This window comes from Phoxinus phoxinus, assembly GCF_949152265.1.
Source record: "Phoxinus phoxinus genome assembly, chromosome: 17".
NCBI classification, from domain to species: Eukaryota; Metazoa; Chordata; class Actinopteri; order Cypriniformes; family Leuciscidae; genus Phoxinus; species Phoxinus phoxinus.
This window is the reverse complement of record NC_136892.1, coordinates 16,349,012-16,369,473: the sequence shown is the minus strand read 5'-3', so window position 1 is coordinate 16,369,473 and position 20,462 is coordinate 16,349,012. Positions and strand designations below refer to the sequence as shown.

The window sequence follows — 20,462 nt, the reverse complement described above, 5'->3', positions numbered from 1 at the left end:
TTCATTTATTGTTATTTTTATTTTCATGTTCAATTGATTTATGTATTGAGATTTTGTCCAAAAAACAATCTAAACTGTACAGTAACTTTTGCTTGTGCGTGAGACCACAAGCGATAAACCAAACTTGCTTGAATCTCTGTATCTCGGATTATTTTAGTTTAGGAACGTGCTTTTGTTTACTTAACTCGATAATCGAAGTTAACTTTTAATTCTGTACCTTTCTTAAATCCCGCCCATCACCTTTTAGGAAATGAAGTTGTGACCAAATACTGCAGCAGTTAGTCACTCATATTGGGCGCCGTTACTTGTAGAGTTTGGGCAGCAGCTGTCAGGTCATCGGCCGGTGAGAGCAGGGTCTGTCTTCTCTCCGAACCCTCACGGGACTCCGATTGTACGGCAACAGGGCGTGTATGTTGAATTAAGAGGTAAATAATTAGGTTGTGTAGGTTGAGGGGATACCAAGCACCCCAGGAAAGACGGCAAAATGACAGCGATTGAAACGCAAGTGCAATATAGTTCTTACATGATGACTACGGAGGAATACATGATCCAAGAAAACGACTGGGATCGAGACCTGTTACTGGACCCGGCTTGGGAGAAGCAGCAGAGGAAGGTCAAATCTCTTTTTTTTTTTTTTTCTTTATAAAAGTTTACGTTAAGTGAATTGGTGTACAGCCAGAAGAAAATAAGATATTAGACCATATACAAGTTTTAATAGTGTTTGAGCAGGCCTAACTTATGGACCGAAAAGCAATATTGTAAGGTCAAGAATTAATTAAATTATTTTGCTTTGCACTCGACTGTGTCTGCTCTGCACTAGTATCGTCGAATCGGCTCGTCGTATACCGCTTAGTTAGTAACACGGACCAATCAGCTATAACCTCGTTGACTTAAACAACTCGAATGATTGGATAATTGTCTAACTTGAATTTCAACCATTGATTAAAAAAATAATTAAATGTAAAAAAAAAATTATAATCATAATATTATTTCTGCAACCATTTATGTTCTGTCACTAGTTACTCAAATGTATAACATATCAATAAAGCAAATCACATATTTGTATGTGAAATCTATTTACTTGACAGGAATTGAGAATCGTTTATTTGCCTGTTATTGAGCAGAAACTAAGTAGACGACTTGCATTTTAGAGCACTGTGCTGCAGCTACATTGCATTAGACAACTACATCAAAGTGACAGTAACAGCTGAAGGGATGAAGCAACAGTTAGAGAGGAGAGTCAGTGTTTAAAATGGAGGAAGTGGTTAAGCAGCACTGAGAGCTGCAAATAGATTCTACTACTAAAAATACTGGCCCCATTCTGTCCCATTAATCCAAGGTTTCCAGTTTATTATCGTTTGTTGATTGTAATTAAATCACTTGCCGTCTGTGTTGATTGGTGATTGTTAATAATTATCAAAAAAAAAAAATGTAACATTACAACACTGCAGATTTATTTACAACTGGTTGGAAGCATACACCTTTCTTTCTTGCTGAGTGCACTCACTACCAAACTGAAACTAACATTATAGTTTTTTTAAGTTTCAGATTGGTAGGTCAACATAAGAAACAAAGTCGATCTCTTAAGAAACTGGCACTTTCCATGAATAGGGTAGAAAATACATCCTGTTGATGCTTAACCTTTAAAAAAATTATCATTAACCGCAGGAGGTCAAATTGTATAATTTGTTTTTGCAACCCTATTGTGTAATGCAGTTTAAGCCACCCACTTAAAACTAGCTACTATTATCAATTATGGTTGCATGATTATATGAAATTATTAAACAGAAGTTCTCATAGCACAAAAAACACACATTATAGCGCATTTAAAAACCATTTCAAAAGATATGCTAACTTTGTGTGTGTGCTTGCTATGGCAATTACTTATATAATTAAATTTTCCAATGAAAATGTGTAATTTTGTATGTTCACTGTATAGGGGGAAAATGTTTATGGTTTTTGCAGTAGCTTTGTTTTTGTTGTACTGTTGATGTATTTTTGTGTATACTCCTGGTAGCCTAGCCTAGCGATCACTTTGTGGAAGCTGAAGGGGATCTAAATAAAGCTTGAACACAATTTTTTGCACTTGAATGTGAGCGGTCACTGCAGAACTGTCACGCTGCACAATTCTCTTCACAAAACTTGACTCGATGCTGATATCACATGCTTTTTACTTTGGTTTGTTATTCCTGTAAGTCTTCCTCCAGTGAATTTCTTTTTAGCCCTAAGCATCCTTTTGTTTATCTTGGTCGCTTTGCCACCTGTTAGGACTAGTTTATTAGATGGAGAGAACTCATCTGTGCAGTCTTGCATAGCCTTAATGTGTCAGATCCTGCATGTGAAGCCAAGTGGACCACTGGGCTTTGAAAAAGAGAGGTTTTGAATATTGTTGTTTAATTTAATTTTAAATAAATTTCTATGTTGTGTCCCAGAACCTTTCTAGTCTCCTTGCCTGTAAAGTCCAGTTTGAGCCATGGTGCATGTAGTCCAGGCCTCATCCAGTTTCCTGCATCAGCTACAGGGAAAATGCCACTTGAGTTCTTCAACACAAGGGTTTCATTGACACTATATTATGGACACTTATTTGGTCTCAAATTATTGCACTCAAACCACATTTTTAGTACTAATGCACAGTTATGCATATTTCATAAAATTAAATGTATATTTCGGCCATCTTTTAATGAGATCTGCGAATCAAACAAGTTAGAGAATTTTTTTTCTTCTTCTTCCCATTCAATTAAGGAACCCTAATGCCACAGAACCTGAGGGTTTCAGATAGGTGTGCACATTCTTCAGGCACACGGTAGGGGTGTGGAAGAGGGTAGAGGTGGGAAATGGTGTGGGGGGTGAAGAAAGTTATGAGTACGATCGAATGGCAGTTGCTATTCCAGAAGAGGTGTCCTTGTAGGGGAGCTTCTATAAACTACCTAATGAAAGCATGGGGGTGGGAAAGGGGTAGTTTACTGGAGACCAGGTCAGACAGGTAAATTAAATTTGACTTTCATGGCTGTTTAAATGAGAACAATAAAAGAGGGTGGAACATATAATAGGACAATAATAATCATTGGTTGCTGGCGGTCACAAGTTTCTGTTGGTCAATCCCCTTCCCACTCGAGCTATTGATTTCCTCTTTAGGTGTCTTCCATAGGTTTTATACCACCTTAAAGTTAACGAAAGGTGCTACGGTGTATTTAAATAGCTTATATTGCTTTTGCTGTGCAAACAAAAGTAAAATGCAATGTCATAGCTAGGTTATAGCTTTAAATGCCAGGCCTTCAAACTGTAAATATCAAGTTACCCAGAATCCTACGTTCAGCCCTTTCACCTGAATGTGCCTCAACCCTACAATTTCTCATAACCACATTTATTCCCTCTATAGTTTCTATTAAGTAATTATGTAAAATCCTGGTCAAAATGTAAGGAAACATATAGGTATTTTTGTTAGTTATCTAACTAAAACTATATATAAAATGCTTATATATATATAATAACAAACTTTATTTCAGCTAGTTGACCAGGCACAATTTCTCATCTTTTTTTTGTTTAGTTTAACTTAAACACTAAAATAACTAACTAATAAATAAAATAAATAATACTACCCCCCCCCCCCCCCCCCAATACAGAATACAGAAAGTATATAATAAATATTAAAATAAAATCTAATTCAAAATATGAGCAAAAATCATCTGTAGATCGTAAATAACTATTTTCTACAACTACAGCTGTTTTCATTCCCTAATAAAAACAAGACTATAAGGCTTGGGTATTTGGGTAACACTTTTTATTTACTAGTTTATTATTCACGTTACTATTATTATTACTATATATATTTACTGTAAAATATGCATAATTGCATGCAACTAACCGTAAACCTCACCCTAATCCTGCAGTAAGTGCATGTAGTTAATTATTCTTACTCGGTCCTTAAATGTATATCATTACACTGTAACATGGACTCCTTGAAATATAAAGTGTAACTAATATTTGCAATAATCCACTTTTTTTAAAGGGTATGCTTGCCTGTGAATGGATCAATATAGCCAAATATGCAAATGTTATATTAAATGTTAAAATAATAAATGGGTAAATTCAAATATGCTGTGGTCCTTTAATTGATAAAAATATACAATAACATTCTAAATATCTGTGTGTCGATGGGTGAATTGTGCTGTCTTCACTTTAAACAATGCCCTGTCATGATAGCAGAGAGGCTGCAGTCAGCTGACTCATAAATGCAAAGCTTTTGCACAGCATGCATGGTTGAAATGATGATGTAACTGGAGTGCCATTGGATCGCAAGGCTAAAATGATGGCTCAGTGATCGAGACTGTATTTGCTGTGGTCATCATAGTACAGTATCAGAAATTAGAACAAGAAGATTCAGGGGGGAAAATCAGTTTCAGTCTGTGTGTGTGCATCATATTTTTTTCAGGCTATTTTAGTTAGTTTGCTCCATCTAGTCTCAGTTTCTTAGTTCAGATGTCCATTAAGCATTACCTTTTCATTAATACTCCGATCTGAAGCTATTAATCAAAGCTGACTGCTTTGTATATGAAAAATATTATCTGTCAAAAGGAGTACATGCAGATTTTTTAAATGTTTGATTGACTTAAAGAGTGGATAAATCATCACTGCTAAAGATATAAGCCTGTGCAAACGCAATGAAACCATTACTGACATGCCAAGTTATTTCTGTACGACCAACCTGTTGCTTGACTAAATATTTATTCTCTCATTCGCAATGTAGTGAGTTCAAGGACGTCCAAGAAAAATGTTTAATATTCCTGGTGCTCATACTTTGGTGGCCACTGAAATAATTGCCGCTTTCCATTTCTCAAAATCCGTCAGTCTTTTCAATTCCAATCTACACTCAGCAAAGTTTATTGCTTTTGATAATAATTGAATGTTTTATGAGTATGTGTTATATAGAATAAATGGGCCCAGCACCGTGGAACATCAAGCATTTTCTTTCGCTGTAGTGTTTTGAGCGTCTGTTCCAGGAATGCTGTGCTTTCAGCTGTCTACTGGTGTCTCATGGCTCCCCGATATAGCTTCCTTCACTCCCCCTTTCCTCTTCCTCCTCTTCACCTCCCCCTCCCACGGGGCACAGGCTAATTTTGGTGATCTTTGGCAGAGGAGGGGTGATTTGAAGGGTGGCCACCTGCTGCAAAAGAGTCTCCACTTCCAGCCTTACATCAAATTACGTTGGTCCTTGGCATTCTTCAGTCACCTTATTCGCTCCCTTTCCCCTTCTCTCTTACGCTGGGACTCCCAGTGAGGCATATACAGTCAACGCTGCTTATAGATCCAACTCTATGTGTCGGTCAGGGTCAGAAATTAGCCTTTGCTCAAGGAAAAATGCCACCAAAACAAAAAATGTCACCTCACATATTTTAAATGTGGGGACAAATGGCTTCATAGTACCATTTTATTTTGTTTTGATATTCTATTGTAAGCTTAGGCCTGCTCTTATGCGTTTACAGCCATTTTCTTTATTATTTGATGTTACAAATGATTTCAAGAAAAGGGATGTCATGCTGTATTTCCATATGATATTGTATTTTTTCCCCCTCAGACCTTCACTGCCTGGTGCAACTCTCACCTGCGTAAGGCAGGGACACAGATCGAGAACATTGAGGAAGACTTCAGGAATGGACTCAAACTCATGCTGCTGCTGGAGGTTATCTCAGGTAAGCATCCCACTTGATCTGTTGATTATATGTGCTCAGTGTCCCATATCAGTGTTCTGTTCATGTTACATTGGCCAATATCAGATTTGCACCCGTGAAACAATCTGGACATTAAATAAGTATAATGTAGCACCTCTGGGTAAACGAACTTTGATCCCCTTCTGGATCATTGACAGGGACGGTGGGAAATGTCAGGTTAAGTGTCATAAACACATTAAATAAAAATATGAAGTACATGAATTAAATACTATATAAATATAAAAATATCAATAAATATAGTATAAGCTTGAATTTTAAAGACTTTTTAGACCCTACAACATAAATGTTGCAGTTATGTGTGGATTTCCTTCCACTTTTATATTATTTTCCTAGTGAATTTTTTCGGACCTTTTGTAAATGCATATAACTTTTTTATGTTCCCAAATGTAGCTAATGTAAAGATGTTGTTACTTTACACTTCCCCTATTAATACCCTTGCAAGAAGCAAAGGAATATACATGTACTTACGAATTGATTCGTGTGTGTGTGGTATCAGGTGAGAGACTCCCTAAACCAGACAAAGGCAAAATGCGTTTTCACAAGATCGCCAACGTAAACAAGGCCCTGGACTATATCAGCAGCAAGGGAGTCAAGCTGGTTTCCATCGGTGCTGAAGGTAAGGATAAAAACTTAATCTCCTTCAGATTCTCTAATATCGTCACCTTAAGCCCCTCTATTCTTGTCCATTTCCATAACTTCACTCTTCTGTCAAGTGAAACTGTTTTTTCTGTCTGTTCTGACTTGCAGAAATTGTGGATGGCAATGCGAAAATGACCCTTGGGATGATCTGGACCATCATCCTGCGCTTTGCAATCCAGGACATTTCAGTGGAGGGTGAGAGACTCCAAACATCTGACACATTAGCACCTCTGCGCTCTTGTTTATTTAAAGGCCCACTTATTTTGTTTGTCACACTGGTTGGTTTGAAAGTCGCTTTGAACTTCTATTGACACAAAGTGGCATAGATGAAGCATCGCACAAAAGTAAGTTTTTATAGTTACCAGTGCCATTGTAGAAGTGATTAGAATTAGTAAATTTACACCTGCTCACAACCACACATAAATGCATGGAATACAGGAAGGAAAACATCTGCGTAGTCCATTTTATTTTAGATTACTATTATTGGGAAAATCAGTAGGCCTTTTTTTCACGCTTAACACTTTAAGTACTTGTGGCAAACAGAGCCGTGGGAACGGAGTGAGGTCAGTGGCGCAAGTCTTAATGAGCGTCACCTGCACGCCACACCGGTCTCGAGTCCCACTGATGTCACTTCTCCTTTTATTCTTCCTGAGCTCCTCCATGGGACACGAGAATGGTGTGGCGTGCAGGTGACCCTCATTAACACGTGCGCCACCGCCCTCACTCCGTTCCCATGGCTCTCTACCCTGCCCTACTTGCCACAGTAATTTTTGTAGGCATGTTGGCCAATAAGTCTCTTTTATATTTCTGCAATATACTGGAGTCAAATCTGAGAGAGGAGTCCAGAAGAGAGTAGTTGTAATTCATGGAAGGTGATTATGCTGAAATGACTGGAATTCATTAACATACACGTTTAACTGTCAAATCTGAGGTTTACGATGCATTTGTGAATCCAGAGGCGAATTCCATTTTAGGAGCAAATTGCTTGAATTTACTCATATAATCGAAAGGTCAAATAAGTATCTTTAAAATGAAATGTTGAAGGGTAAGGTCAAGGGTTCAACATCCTTATTTTGTAGGGTGTATTAGGGTTATTTTGTAGTAAGTGAAAATGATCTACTGACCTGACCCTCACAGAGACCTCTGCTAAGGAGGGCTTGCTGCTGTGGTGTCAGAGGAAGACTGCCCCCTACAGGAATGTCAACGTGCAGAACTTCCACATCAGGTGATTTCTGCTTTACTCCTGTTGACCATTGGAGAGAACAGCATGTTGGCTTATTTTCACTATCTCATTCTCCGTTTAACCGATTGCAGCTCTTGTTAGTGCACACATGTGTGCATTATCTCTGTTAAAACTCATCTTCGCATTACCCATCATGCTTCTAAACTTTCACAGAGTGCCTCTGCACAACACTTATAATTTTGTTAATCATTCCTATGACTCTTTTCTTGTTCTTTCTCCATGTTTTCCTCCTTTGCTTGTGGTCTGTGTCTCAGTTGGAAGGATGGCCTGGCTCTCTGTGCCCTCATCCACAGACACAGACCTGACCTCATCGATTACGCCAAACTGCGCAAGGTGCCATCACCCCCCTTTCAATCACTCTCATTATGCATCCCTGCCTTCTTTTTTGTTCATTAGCTATATGTCCATTCATCTGCTGTTTCAAACTCACCTTTTCACTCACACTATATCTGTCATCTTTGACCTGTTTGTAACTAACGTTGTCTCTTGGGCTGTGAATGCACTGTTAATTGCTTCTAAAAAAAAAAGGAGTTGATTTTTACACTAAAAATAATTAACAACATTTTTCTTATTTAGACTGGAGAAAAAGGTCTCATTTGGTTTGTCTTTTTTATTCCATGAAATTCTTTAAATTATTTCGGTTTAACATTGTACATGAATATGGTAATCATGGTATAACTAAAAATCATGGTAGATATCAAAGTGCCATGGTATTAGCATCTGACATCGTACTTTTTTGTAAAGAACTAAATTTATCTAAAATAAATTCAGAAATGGATCTCTCTAATGATCTCACTAATGGTCTGTAGTGTCTAAAATGGCATGCGTCACATCTAAAAATGGTGGTTATGATGTAAATGAGTATGAAAATTTTTCCATGATGGTTAATGATTAACTGTCTTTTCTTGTAAAGTTCAGTTGAGGAGTGTAGAAAAAGTTTCTTTTGTTTTTCAATAAATTCTTCACTGAGTTTCTTGGCTTTGTCTGCCATTGCAGGATGACCCCATTGGCAACCTCAACACTGCTTTTGAGGTAGCAGAAAAATACCTTGACATCCCTAAAATGCTCGATGCAGATGGTACGACCTCTTGGAGAATCATGTGATTTCATTTTTCAAAATGTAAAAATAAAATGGTTTCCCAAATAGTTTGTTTGTCTCCATTTCAGATATTGTGAACACTCCGAAACCTGATGAGAAGGCCATTATGACCTATGTGTCATGTTTCTACCATGCTTTCGCTGGTGCAGAGCAGGTATGGGAATTCTTCTGGAGATGAACATCTGTATAGGAAGGAGAGTCGCTCCTTTTAGAATGTAATTGCCCACCTTATTTCCCCTTTGTAATCAGTCACACTGTCCTCCAGGCTGAGACAGCAGCTAACAGGATTTGCAAAGTATTGGCTGTGAATCAGGAAAACGAGAAGCTGATGGAAGAATACGAGAAACTGGCTAGCGAGGTGAGAACACTCAAATTCTCTATTAGATGTACAGATGTATTAGATGTCTGCTAGTTTTTCTGAGTCTTGGTTCTCCCCAAGGTTTCTTCTTCAACCCACTTAAACATACACTTACATTTTCTCCTCAGCTTCTGGTGTGGATCCAAAGGACCATCCCCTGGTTGGAGAACCGTGTGGCCGAGCAGACCATGCAAGCCATGCAACAGAAGCTGGAGGATTTCAGGGATTATCGTCGTGTGCATAAGCCACCCAAAGTTCAGGAGAAGTGTCAGCTGGAGATAAACTTCAACACCCTGCAGACCAAGCTGAGGCTCAGCAACAGGCCTGCTTTCATGCCCTCTGAGGGCAAAATGGTTTCAGTATGTGTTGCTCCATTTTTCTTAACACATGTATATGGGGGTAAATGACCTTGGCTTTCAAGTTACCCTATAGAGTTGAAAGTATATTCTACCTGATGTCCCCTTCTGCAGGACATTGCCAATGCCTGGAAGGGTCTGGAGCAGGTAGAGAAAGGTTACGAGGAGTGGCTGCTCACAGAAATCCGTCGTCTGGAGAGACTGGACCACCTGGCTGAAAAGTTTAAGCAGAAGTCTACCTTGCATGAATCATGGACCACAGGTATTAAGCACAACTTTTAATCAGCCATTTAAACTCTACTTTGACAACTGACATATTCCTTCTAATTTTTTCTCATTCTTCTCATTTTGTAATGCTCAACACAGGAAAGGTGGAGCTGCTGTCTCAGAAGGACTACGAATCAGCCTCTCTGATGGAGATCCGTGCTCTGATGAGGAAACACGAGGCCTTTGAGAGCGACCTGGCTGCTCACCAAGACAGAGTGGAACAGATCGCTGCCATTGCACAGGAGCTCAAGTAAGATAGATCCACCTCAGGCCCCTTGAAATAAGGATGGTACTTTCTTACAGATTTTACTGTAGGTAATGATTATAAAATACGCTGTTCTTTAGTGAACTGGACTTTTATGATGCTGTCACCATCAATACCCGATGCCAGGGCATCTGTGACCAGTGGGACAACCTGGGCACCCTGACCCAGAAAAGGAGAGAATCACTGGAGGTACATGTAAATGATAAAACTCTTTCCCAATTGTCTATTTCTTGAATTGAGAATGGGGTAAACACCAATGTAGATTTTACTTCCAACAACATTAAGACTCTTTTGCATGTTTAGGGAATAAAGAGTATGAATAAAATGTGATATTACAGTGTATAAAGTGTGTGGGCTTGCTGTAATCTTTCTCTTTGGTTTGCCATAGCGTGTGGAAAAGCTTTGGGAAACAATTGACCAGTTGTATCTGGAGTTTGCCAAGAGGGCTGCGCCCTTCAACAACTGGATGGATGGAGCTATGGAAGATCTGCAGGACATGTTTATTGTGCACAGCATTGAGGAGATTCAGGTGAAAGACAAACGCTAAATGCTTGAAGGAATGCTTCCTAAATTACATTGTGTGTACTGAGCTTCAGTATCTTCTCAATATGTTTTGGGCCTAGGACATTTTTGTAGTTCCCTTAAAACTCACTTAACTTCTCTAATGATCCCCTTTTTATACCTTCTTTTCATTGGCTATTTACACACAATGTCTTAACATCATTTGGTTTCTTTCCTGCTTTTATCAACCTCAGAGTTTGATCACAGCCCATGACCAATTCAAGGCCACCCTACCAGAAGCTGATAAGGAGCGCATGGCCATCATGGGCATTCATAATGAGATCCTGAAGATAGCTCAGACGTACGGGATCAAGATAGTGGGTGAGAATCCCTACACTGTCCTCTCTCAACAGGATATTAGCAACAAATGGGAAGCTGTGAGTACTTTACAACCTATATTTTACAATTTCAGAATAATCAGCAATAAAAAATGGTTGAATATTTGGAGTCCTTTAAGCTTCTTTCAGCTTTCCCACTTAGAAATATTGCTTCCTTCCCAACAACAGGTGAAGCAATTAGTCCCAATGCGTGACCAGGTGTTGCAAGAGGAAGTGGCCAGGCAACAGTCCAATGAGAGGCTGAGGCGCCAGTTTGCTGGTCAGGCCAATATCATTGGACCCTGGATTCAGACCAAGATGGAGGTGGTTCACCATACACCTTACTCACATTTAAAGTAGTTACATATTACGGTACATAGTGTGAAAACTAAAAATATCTGAAATAATCTTCCTCATGGTCAACAGGAGATCAGCCATGTGTCAATTGACATTTCCGGTTCCCTTGAGGACCAGATGGGCAATCTGAAAACATATGAACAGAACATCATTAATTACAAATCCAATATTGACAAACTGGAGGGAGACCACCAGCTCAGCCAGGAGGGACTGATCTTTGACAATAAGCACACCAACTACACTATGGAGGTACTGACGACCAGCTATTTTCTATTAATTCTGAAACGTATTTCCTCTTTGAAGTTTCAAGTGTCATTAGCTAAGGTGTCTTACATAGATGTCCATTTCCATCAAGTTCCTTTAATCTCACCTTACATACAAGGCATGTTTCCTATTATGTTCATTTCAGCATGTCCGCGTGGGATGGGAGCAGCTCCTCACCACTATTGCTCGCACAATCAATGAGATTGAGAACCAGATCCTGACTCGTGACGCCAAGGGCATCAGCCAGGAGCAGCTGAATGAGTTCAGAGCCTCATTCAACCACTTTGACCGGGTTTGCAATACATGGATTCTTTGGTTTCTACTTAGAATACAAAGTTGTGCAACATTGTCCAAATTGTAGAATAAGCACCTCAATTTTTTGTATTTGCAGAAGAGGAATGGCATGATGGATCCTGATGACTTCCGTGCCTGCCTGATTTCTATGGGTTATGATCTGGTGAGGGCATTTAGACCTGTTCAAAATATGATTGGCAGTTTTTTTTTTTGCTTTAAAATCATCCAGAAATACCAGCACACAAAATCAACTTTCTCTCTAAGGAATTATTTCTAATTTTTTAGGGTGAAGTTGAATTTGCACGCATTATGACTCTGGTGGACCCCAACAACACAGGAGTTGTCACCTTCCAGGCCTTTATTGACTTCATGACCAGGGAGACAGCAGAGACTGACACTGCTGAACAAGTTGTGGCCTCCTTCAAGATACTAGCTTCTGACAAGGTAATTCCAAACTAAAAACCACCAAAATAACCTGTGCGCTTTATGATAATCTGCTAAATGTGGCTCCTGTTGTGTTTACATAGTATATGTGTGTGTATTGTGTATAATTATTTTGTATATATAAATACACACACATGCATGTATATATTTGAGAATTATTTGCATTTATATACTGCATATATATTTTTATATGATATATAAATAGAACTATTTTATATATAAATAACACATTTTTATTAAATATATACATGCATGTGTGTGTATTTATATATACAAAATAATTATACACAATACACACACATATATTATGTAAACACAAACTTTTATTTTGGATTTCGATTAATCGCGATTAATCGTTACAGCCCTACTAAGCATCCATTTTTTTTTTACTACATTCTGCAGGCATACATTACAGTGGAGGAGCTGAGAAGGGAGCTGCCCCCAGAACAAGCCGAATACTGTATCAGCCGCATGACCAAGTACATGGGCGGCGAAGCTCCCCCAGGCTCCCTTGATTATATCTCCTTCTCCAGTGCCCTGTATGGAGAGAGTGACTTGTAGAGCCCTTTGTCACATCCACCACCTATAGTATACCCTTCCCCTAAATTCATGAAACCCTTAAACATCTAACTCCAAGAACAATGTCAGATGTAATGGATGGCCTTGCTGCAATGATTTGGTCCTGTGCGTCACCAGTTGATATCCCATGATGAGGGACACCATCAATTGCTGTTTGATCCTTGTTAGTGGTCTGTCCCTTATGCTGAGAAGTTTTTACAAGCCAGTAGCGATTGAAGAGTACAAAAACCTGACAGAACATCATTCTTCACACTGAGAGTTAATAAGAGACATCTGCTCTCCCTTCATACAAATGGCTTACATTTTGGAGGAAGACAAATAAATTATCCTAAAGAAAATTGTGTATTTTGTTTAATATGAATATATATATATATATATTAGTGCAATCAAATAAATTAATCTAACATAAAATTTATTTATATTATGTGTATATTTATATACAAATCTATATATCTACACGCACATATTTAAAGAAACTTGTTAGATACAATTAAGCAATTTGACAGCACTATATATATATATAAATGCGTGTATCTGAACTAAATGAAAACATCAACAATATATGCTTAGTGTATTTCATTGGTCTTGAGTGCAAATGTTAGTAAAGTTTTCCATTATGCATAGAATATAATAGTAATGTTGCTCAGTATGTAAAAACTGACCATTCATGCTAAGCCTACAAAATTCCACATAAGGCACCTGCAAATCTAATCTTTAAAAAAAAAAAAAATTCTATGCAGGGCTTCAGCTGTTCCCGACAGGTCAAAGTGACTAATCACATGAAGCGTTTATATTTTTACATTTTATTTAAAATAAAAAAAAACACACACGCACACAAACAAATAAAAAAAGCGTACAAAATGCAGATATACAATTTAAAAGATTTAAAATAAATAATTAAAAAAAACAACAATATAATAATAATAATAAAAATACAATTCATGAATCTCGGATCACAAATGTAATAAAAAAATATCATAAAACATGTTTAAAAAAGTGAAATATTTCCCTTAAAAAACATCCCATGGAAATGTAAAAGTGAAAGGAAGGAACATAAATACCCCATAAGATTAAGATAAAAGTTTACAACAGCTACCCTATCTAAATTTGTTTCTCCTTTCCTTCATGAGATCTTCAAAACCGTGACTATGAAGTGCTATAAAGTCTTGAGTATACTTGAATAGAGTGAGGAAAAAAATATATACAAAGGCCTCAAGACAGTTCTCACTCGAAACATGTTTATGTTGGTAATGTGCACACATTATCTCAGTAATGAGATAACAGCAGTGTCAGCTTGTGAGATTTTCCCTAAATCATTTTTTTAAGGCCAAAGGAGAGAGCGGCACCCAGAGAGAGTCCCAAAGCCAGGAAGAAGGTCATCAGAGCCCCTGCTGTCTCTGCATCTTTAGGCCTCACCAGCCTAGATACAAAATAAACAGAAGAGTTTGTGGGTGTTCTGAGATCTATTATGTGGGGCAATGGGTTTGTCAGTATGTCATGTGGGTCAATGGGTTGAGAATACCAGGAATGGTGACATTACAGAATAAATGTACTATTTACTTAACCCAGTTGATTTTGAATCTTGAAAAAAGATTTGTGTTATCTTTAAGAGTACTTACTGTGGAGCATAGCTCATGGAGAGGCAGGCAAAATATCCACTTGTGATGGCAAACAAAGACATGCAGATAATATAAGCCATGTCATGATTGAAAAAGACTGGAAGATAGAAGCGAGGCTGAACGTTGCAGAGCATGAGGGCAGGAATGAAAACTACCCGTAATACCACGAAAAGAGGGAATAAATTACTCTTCATCGAAGGCTGGGAATTTGGGAAAAGAAAAATGACATGTTAGATAAAGAATCATTTCCATTGGTAATCATTATCATAGCACTGTACTGTGTTGATACAGGATCTGATGAGACTCACCCACTGAAGACGAGAAGTGAGACTTCTGCCTATCCAGTCCATCACATTAAAGACAATGAATGAACACAAAGGTATAAAGATGTTCTCTATAAGACGAAAAAGGATATATATCAATGTGCTTTGGAAAGCATAATGTATAATTATACTCTTTTGTAGACTCACCTTCAAATAAGCCAGAAGATTTTGTATTTACTGTAATTGCTGGGAAAACGGACAGTGTGACGGCAAACACGCATGTCACACAAAATGCCATCACCCATATCTACAAAAATAAAGTTCATAAAATAAATCCGGATATTTACTATTACTTGTCTTAAAATAAATGTACTCCATTTTTCCTGAGGTTTGAAACAAGGATGGTGGTTATAATAACAAAATACTTTCAGTATACCTTTTTGAAGACCTGTGGCACAGTTGACTTCTCCTCAGTTTCTTGTTTGAGCTCATTCAGCTTTTCACAGGCTTCAGTTTCACCAATGATATCGAATCCATTGCCAGCATCATCTAACTTAATTTTATCCATCTCTGTAGCAACAAAAATAACACAAAAATGCAGGATATAGAAGAACCAACAGTGATTGTCTTTGCTGTAGTTTGTCCAAACACTGGAAAAATGTGCAATATGACATACCAGATCTATCTGCAGGTGGCTCTTTCTGTGTCTCTGCAGTTTTAGGGGACACATTTTCCAAATAAAGTTGGGCAAATCTCTGAAATATAACAAGGAATTTCATTTATACAAAATAACATAAAATAATCAGAATAACGTTAATGTACTATTTTCATATTTTAGAGCAATTTTTAAATGAGCAGTAAATGCTTTTATCTGTGTTGTTGACCCTCAACAGTTAGACGACAAGTAAAAAGAAATGATGATGGCCTAAGGCACCAACCAGATGCGGAAGTATGAGATAGCAGCACAAAGTAAGTAGAGTGGCGACACAGGGGGTGATGAAATATCCAAGCGCAGCACTCTCAGAGTCGGTTTTAACTAAAGGAGGCATAAAAAACATAACTGTCAGCATAAATGTTTTTTCTCTCAGAGTTTTAATTAAAAGCACCTCAAATTATTTAGGTTCAAGTAGGTATGGTGTGGAATAGGGCTGCACATTAGAGTCCTGGATGGGACTGTTTTTTTTAAATCCCACTCCCGCAACGTGTTTCACTCCCACCCGCACCCACAAACATTCTGTTAAAGGTTGAAGAAATTGTGAAAAAATGACAAACATTAGGGCTATGCTAAATGTTCAGAATAACATAGATAAAATATTGCGTTTTAAATTAATTAAAGTTTGAGAAGGTGTTTGTCACGGGTTGCTTTTCAAATGCATGTTACAAGCGCCACTGATCACAGAGCCGCTCATCATCGCTAACACCCTGTGCATATATAAGGAGGAGGGAGGGGGGATCGCAGCCTCTGCAATTTCATAATCAAGATTTTGGTTTAAATTCGATTAAATTAAAATCGTGCAGCATTTAGTAGTACAACAATATTGCTGAAGTGTTCGTCTTTTGTACACGGTAATGGATGAGATAATAAACAGGTCATATTTTAAAGCGGTTTCTTCTCAGATCAATATTTCATGTCCCCTTCATTATTTATGTGGTGAAAAGCTCTGTTATAAGTGATATGACTGTACATTATCTCTTAAATATCGTACCCATCAAACTTGTTAATTCGTCAAGGCTAAAAGCTGCTTGCTAGGAACCGTTTTTTGTTGTTGTTGTTTTTTAGAAGCTTTGCGTTTAATGAGCTAGTCAAATATTTTAACTCAAATCAATATTTCGTTAGCTTCATAGCATAATTGCCTAAGTCATATTTCAATGTTAATGACTTAGGCAATTATGCTATGAGGCTGACGATTTGTATTATGAAAGTGACATGTGAAGGCTGTAATATGATATGGTAACCCATACTCGAAATTTGTCCCCTGCACTTAATCCATCCAAGTTAATGCACACACATTAGGAGTAGTAAACACACACATACACACCCGGAGCGGTGGGCAGCCATTTGATGTGGCTGCTAGTAGCCATGTAATAAGCTGGTTGTCATCACAAAATCAACACTTTCAAGGTGATACAAGACCTGATCACCCTGTCTAGGTTTATTTTTCAATAACTACCAGCTGGATGTACATTAGGCTATCCTCTTATTTAGAAGAATATGATTTGTATCATTCAATTTGTAAGGAGTAATAATTATAATTATTACGGTATTACTTACAGATATTCAATAACAGCATGGCAAGACCCGAGAAGATTCCTGCCACCGCCTGTCCACTCATAAACAGGGAGCTGAATCTCGGGGGTAGCTTACAGACCAGACCAAACAGACTACCTTGCAGAATGGCCCCAAACACTGAGAGAGAGAAAAAAAGTGCAAGAACAACGAGGGGAGTTAGATTTGTCCACTGATTCACTCACGGAAAAGTGTTGAAGTAGAAGTGGAACGGATATATTCTAATACTCTATTCAATATGAAGTGAAAGGGGAAATGTGAACATACTGTAGATGTAAGGCATAAGAAACATACTATTAATAAACCAGATTGTTGCCATGGTAATGGAAAAGAAGTGGTCCCGGTCCATCTTAACTTTTACTAAAACTGCCGTGAGAATGAAGAGAAGTAATATGAAGACCATGCTACCCGCAATCCGCATCTTCTCCGCAATGCTACAAAAGCAAACGAGAACAAAATAACTCATGATCATAATATAACCCATATATACCTCTGAAATAATACAACACTATGACTTGCAAAAGTAAACTGAATGAACTTTGCTTGACTGAACCAAGTACTCACTGCTGGTATAGAAAGGAGTTGAGAAGTGTGAATAGCAGCAAGGGAAGCTGGGCTAACAGCACACTCATGTTATCAAACATATACGGATCTGACTGTGAAGAATCTGTATCATTTCTCAAACGGTCAGTGAAATACTGCAAACAGAAGAGAATGGGGTATGAGTACAGTATATTTAAAGATAACCTTAAGTATTAATTAGTAAAAGTATGTCTGTCTGTCTGTCTTACATTCATTGCGGTTATGAAGAAGCTCCATGGAAGCAGAGTTCCCATTCCCAACAAGAAAAAGATAACAGCCACAAGGCCACTGTCAAGGTTAGAGAGACATTATGTCATAAACTAAACAAAATGAATGAAAGTTAACATCTTATTATTTTTTCTGAATAATTCAACATGGTTATGATGCAAACAGATTTTCAGTTCTCCAAATCAGTTGACATTGGCATCAGAACTCCACTCACTGCTTATCTGATGTTCCCTTACAAATCCTCATTCTGAAATGTTCTGGGAAAAAAAGAACAATTTATAATTTATAATTACAATTTATGTTATATTTTTGTTGTTAGATCATGATCAAGTTTAGTGACATCATACACAACCATATGGCATATGGCACTGATTTTATATCACTGTACTGACATCTACAGGAGTTGTGGGTGAAGTAGATACTAGAGGCTACTTCCTCAGGTATTTCTGCTGTAATATTTTTTATTAACAGAAACTTTTAATGTTGATCAAATACATTTTATTAACCATTATTTGTTTTGTGATTCTAGAAGAGCCTATTGATTCAATACAATTATTGAGGAAAAAAGAAGTTTACATCTTGATGTTTGTGTTTTATCTTTTTAATTCATTTAATTTTTATATCATTAAATGATTTAAAGTCATCCTGCGGCTGAGGTCCAACAGTAGGCACTTGTTTAACTTATTAAGAAACTCATTCCCATCAACCCCTGAAACACAAGAAAGAAACGCGGGAAACGTATTTTCCCGAATTATGTCATCAGACCTTTCCCACGTTTCCTGTCAACAGTTTTAAAACCCGTGTCAAGTTCAGCTTCAACGTCGACGAACTACTTAAACTATAACGTTGATTAGTATTAACGTTAATGTCTAGACTCATCACTCATGCCCAAACAATACCTGCTCCCTTCTACATCTGTCAACCAACTTTCCAATGAATTTTAAATAGAGACATTACTGCTGGTATAAATAAATATTCATTCGGTGACTGCACTGAATATATAACGTTATTTATTCTAAAATTCGATGCGACCATTAAATTATTAAAAAAAACTGAAAATTCAGTATATTCAAATAAATACTCACAGAGTCGTACTACACACGTCGTCTCTCCTCAAAACAAGAAAGCGCGGGGGGTTTTCAAACATTCTTGCTGCTTCCCGCCCTGGGGATTTCCTGTTTCTGTTTTATTGGTCGGCGAGCTCTGTAACACCGCGCAGTTTCGTCCCGCAGGATCGATTGGGATGGGTCTGTCTGCGGACTGCAAGAGAGGGGCGTAACAGGAAGTGGGCGTAACTTGAAGTGGGGCGTAACTTGAAGTCTTGCAGGATGCAGACAGGTGTTTCTCAATGTCAAGGATACTTCCTTGGCAGGACGCGTCCTTCCAAGTCATTTACTTCAGAGGCTAGGCGAGGATCCTCTTTAGGATTCGAGAGAACAAGTAAATGGAACAAGTGCACGCAGGGTTCTCAAGTTTTATCAAAAGCTTGGAGTGAGATCACATGCGGTTAGGGGAGGAGCCCTAATGGAGCCCCGCCCCCACCCCTCAATTTTACCCATTGTTCATAATTAACCAGCACAAATAGAAATTTTAACAATTGGTAAATCTGATAAATGACAGAGCAATTTATCACATCAAATATACTCTTTAATGTTATATTCAAAATTACAAATATACAAAAATGACAAAAATATAACAAATTGCTCCAAACTGTTTGGAAAAAAACAAATATTTTTGCATTGTGTGTGTGTGTGTGTGTACGTACAAGAGTACACACTCCAGCTTATTTTGACAGGATATAAAATATTAACCAGAGCACTCTGCTTTAATACATGTAGCCTTGGCTTAATGTAACTAGAAAGACTATTAATACAGTACAATTTAAAATAAAATGAAGAAATACATTCACTCCTTCCTTAAAGGAACACTCCGACTTTTTGGGACTTTATCCTATTCAACTTATCCCCCAGAGTTAGATAAATCCATACATACCTTTTTCATCTCCGTGTGTGCTATGAGTCTGTTTGACGCACCCACCGCTAGCCTAGCTTAGCACAAAGACTGGATGTAAATGGATGTAAATGGTTGCAGCTAGCATACTAATCCAAATAAGTGACAAAATAACGCAAACATTTTCCTATTTACATGTTGTGATTTGTATAGTCACAGAGTGTACAAAAAACAAAGTCAAATGAGACACAGACATATTTTAACCGTATAAATACTGGGAACTATATTCTCTGAAGGCGAAGCACTGCTACTTGGGCGGATTGATAACCGCAGCACCTGAGACGCGCCGTGGTGAGCATAGACATGTATAAAGGCTAGATGGCTCAAGGCGGAGTCAGCTGTGTCGTCAACTTGGCGGCCATCTTAGGTCAGGTGACTGCGCTGCTGCTCCCTGCTGCTGTGGACGGAAGGTGAGTGACAAATGCTCGTAACTTGCTGAATTCTTGACAGATTTACAAACGGTTTGGTTTATTACAAACCTTATTAACGTGGCTATGATTTGTGCTGATGCCGTTGTTTAAATTGTAGCTTCACGTTTTGTATGCAGTATGCAGTTAAATAGCCGCATCCCTGACGTTTATGACACACCAAGCCGTTTGAAAATCGGTTGAAAATTGAGCAAGATATAGTTATTTCAGCACTACATGCACAATAGACTTTCATGTTATAACTGGACGAGCGGACCTGTCCTAAAATGGCCG

At 37.9% G+C, this 20,462-nt stretch overlaps 2 protein-coding genes across 2 annotated transcripts; one reads left to right on the top strand and one right to left on the bottom strand.

The window, feature by feature from the left end:
* Window positions 1-284: 284 nt before the first annotated feature.
* Window positions 285-13,110, top strand: actn3a (actinin alpha 3a). Its single transcript, XM_079586207.1, has 21 exons — window positions 285-613; window positions 5,576-5,690; window positions 6,226-6,345; window positions 6,477-6,563; window positions 7,506-7,593; window positions 7,866-7,944; window positions 8,608-8,689; window positions 8,779-8,864; window positions 8,976-9,068; window positions 9,197-9,427; window positions 9,539-9,686; window positions 9,791-9,941; window positions 10,037-10,145; window positions 10,345-10,485; window positions 10,712-10,894; window positions 11,024-11,158; window positions 11,261-11,440; window positions 11,601-11,747; window positions 11,847-11,912; window positions 12,035-12,193; window positions 12,596-13,110. Exons 1-21 carry the CDS (start codon window positions 485-487, stop codon window positions 12,752-12,754), a joined length of 2,688 nt encoding a protein of 895 aa, XP_079442333.1. The 5' UTR covers window positions 285-484; the 3' UTR covers window positions 12,755-13,110.
* A 438-nt stretch (window positions 13,111-13,548) lies between these two features.
* On the bottom strand, window positions 13,549-19,002 carry slc29a2 (solute carrier family 29 member 2). Its single transcript, XM_079586210.1, has 13 exons — window positions 18,837-19,002; window positions 17,966-18,008; window positions 17,733-17,811; window positions 17,506-17,639; window positions 17,236-17,375; window positions 16,927-17,061; window positions 15,593-15,690; window positions 15,331-15,409; window positions 15,091-15,224; window positions 14,862-14,961; window positions 14,700-14,785; window positions 14,392-14,591; window positions 13,549-14,192 (listed from the first exon to the last, which is right to left on the bottom strand). The coding sequence occupies exons 2-13, from the start codon at window positions 17,995-17,997 to the stop codon at window positions 14,081-14,083; spliced, it is 1,329 nt and encodes a 442-aa protein (XP_079442336.1). The 5' UTR covers window positions 17,998-18,008; window positions 18,837-19,002; the 3' UTR covers window positions 13,549-14,080.
* Between the last annotated feature and the right edge of the window lie 1,460 nt (window positions 19,003-20,462).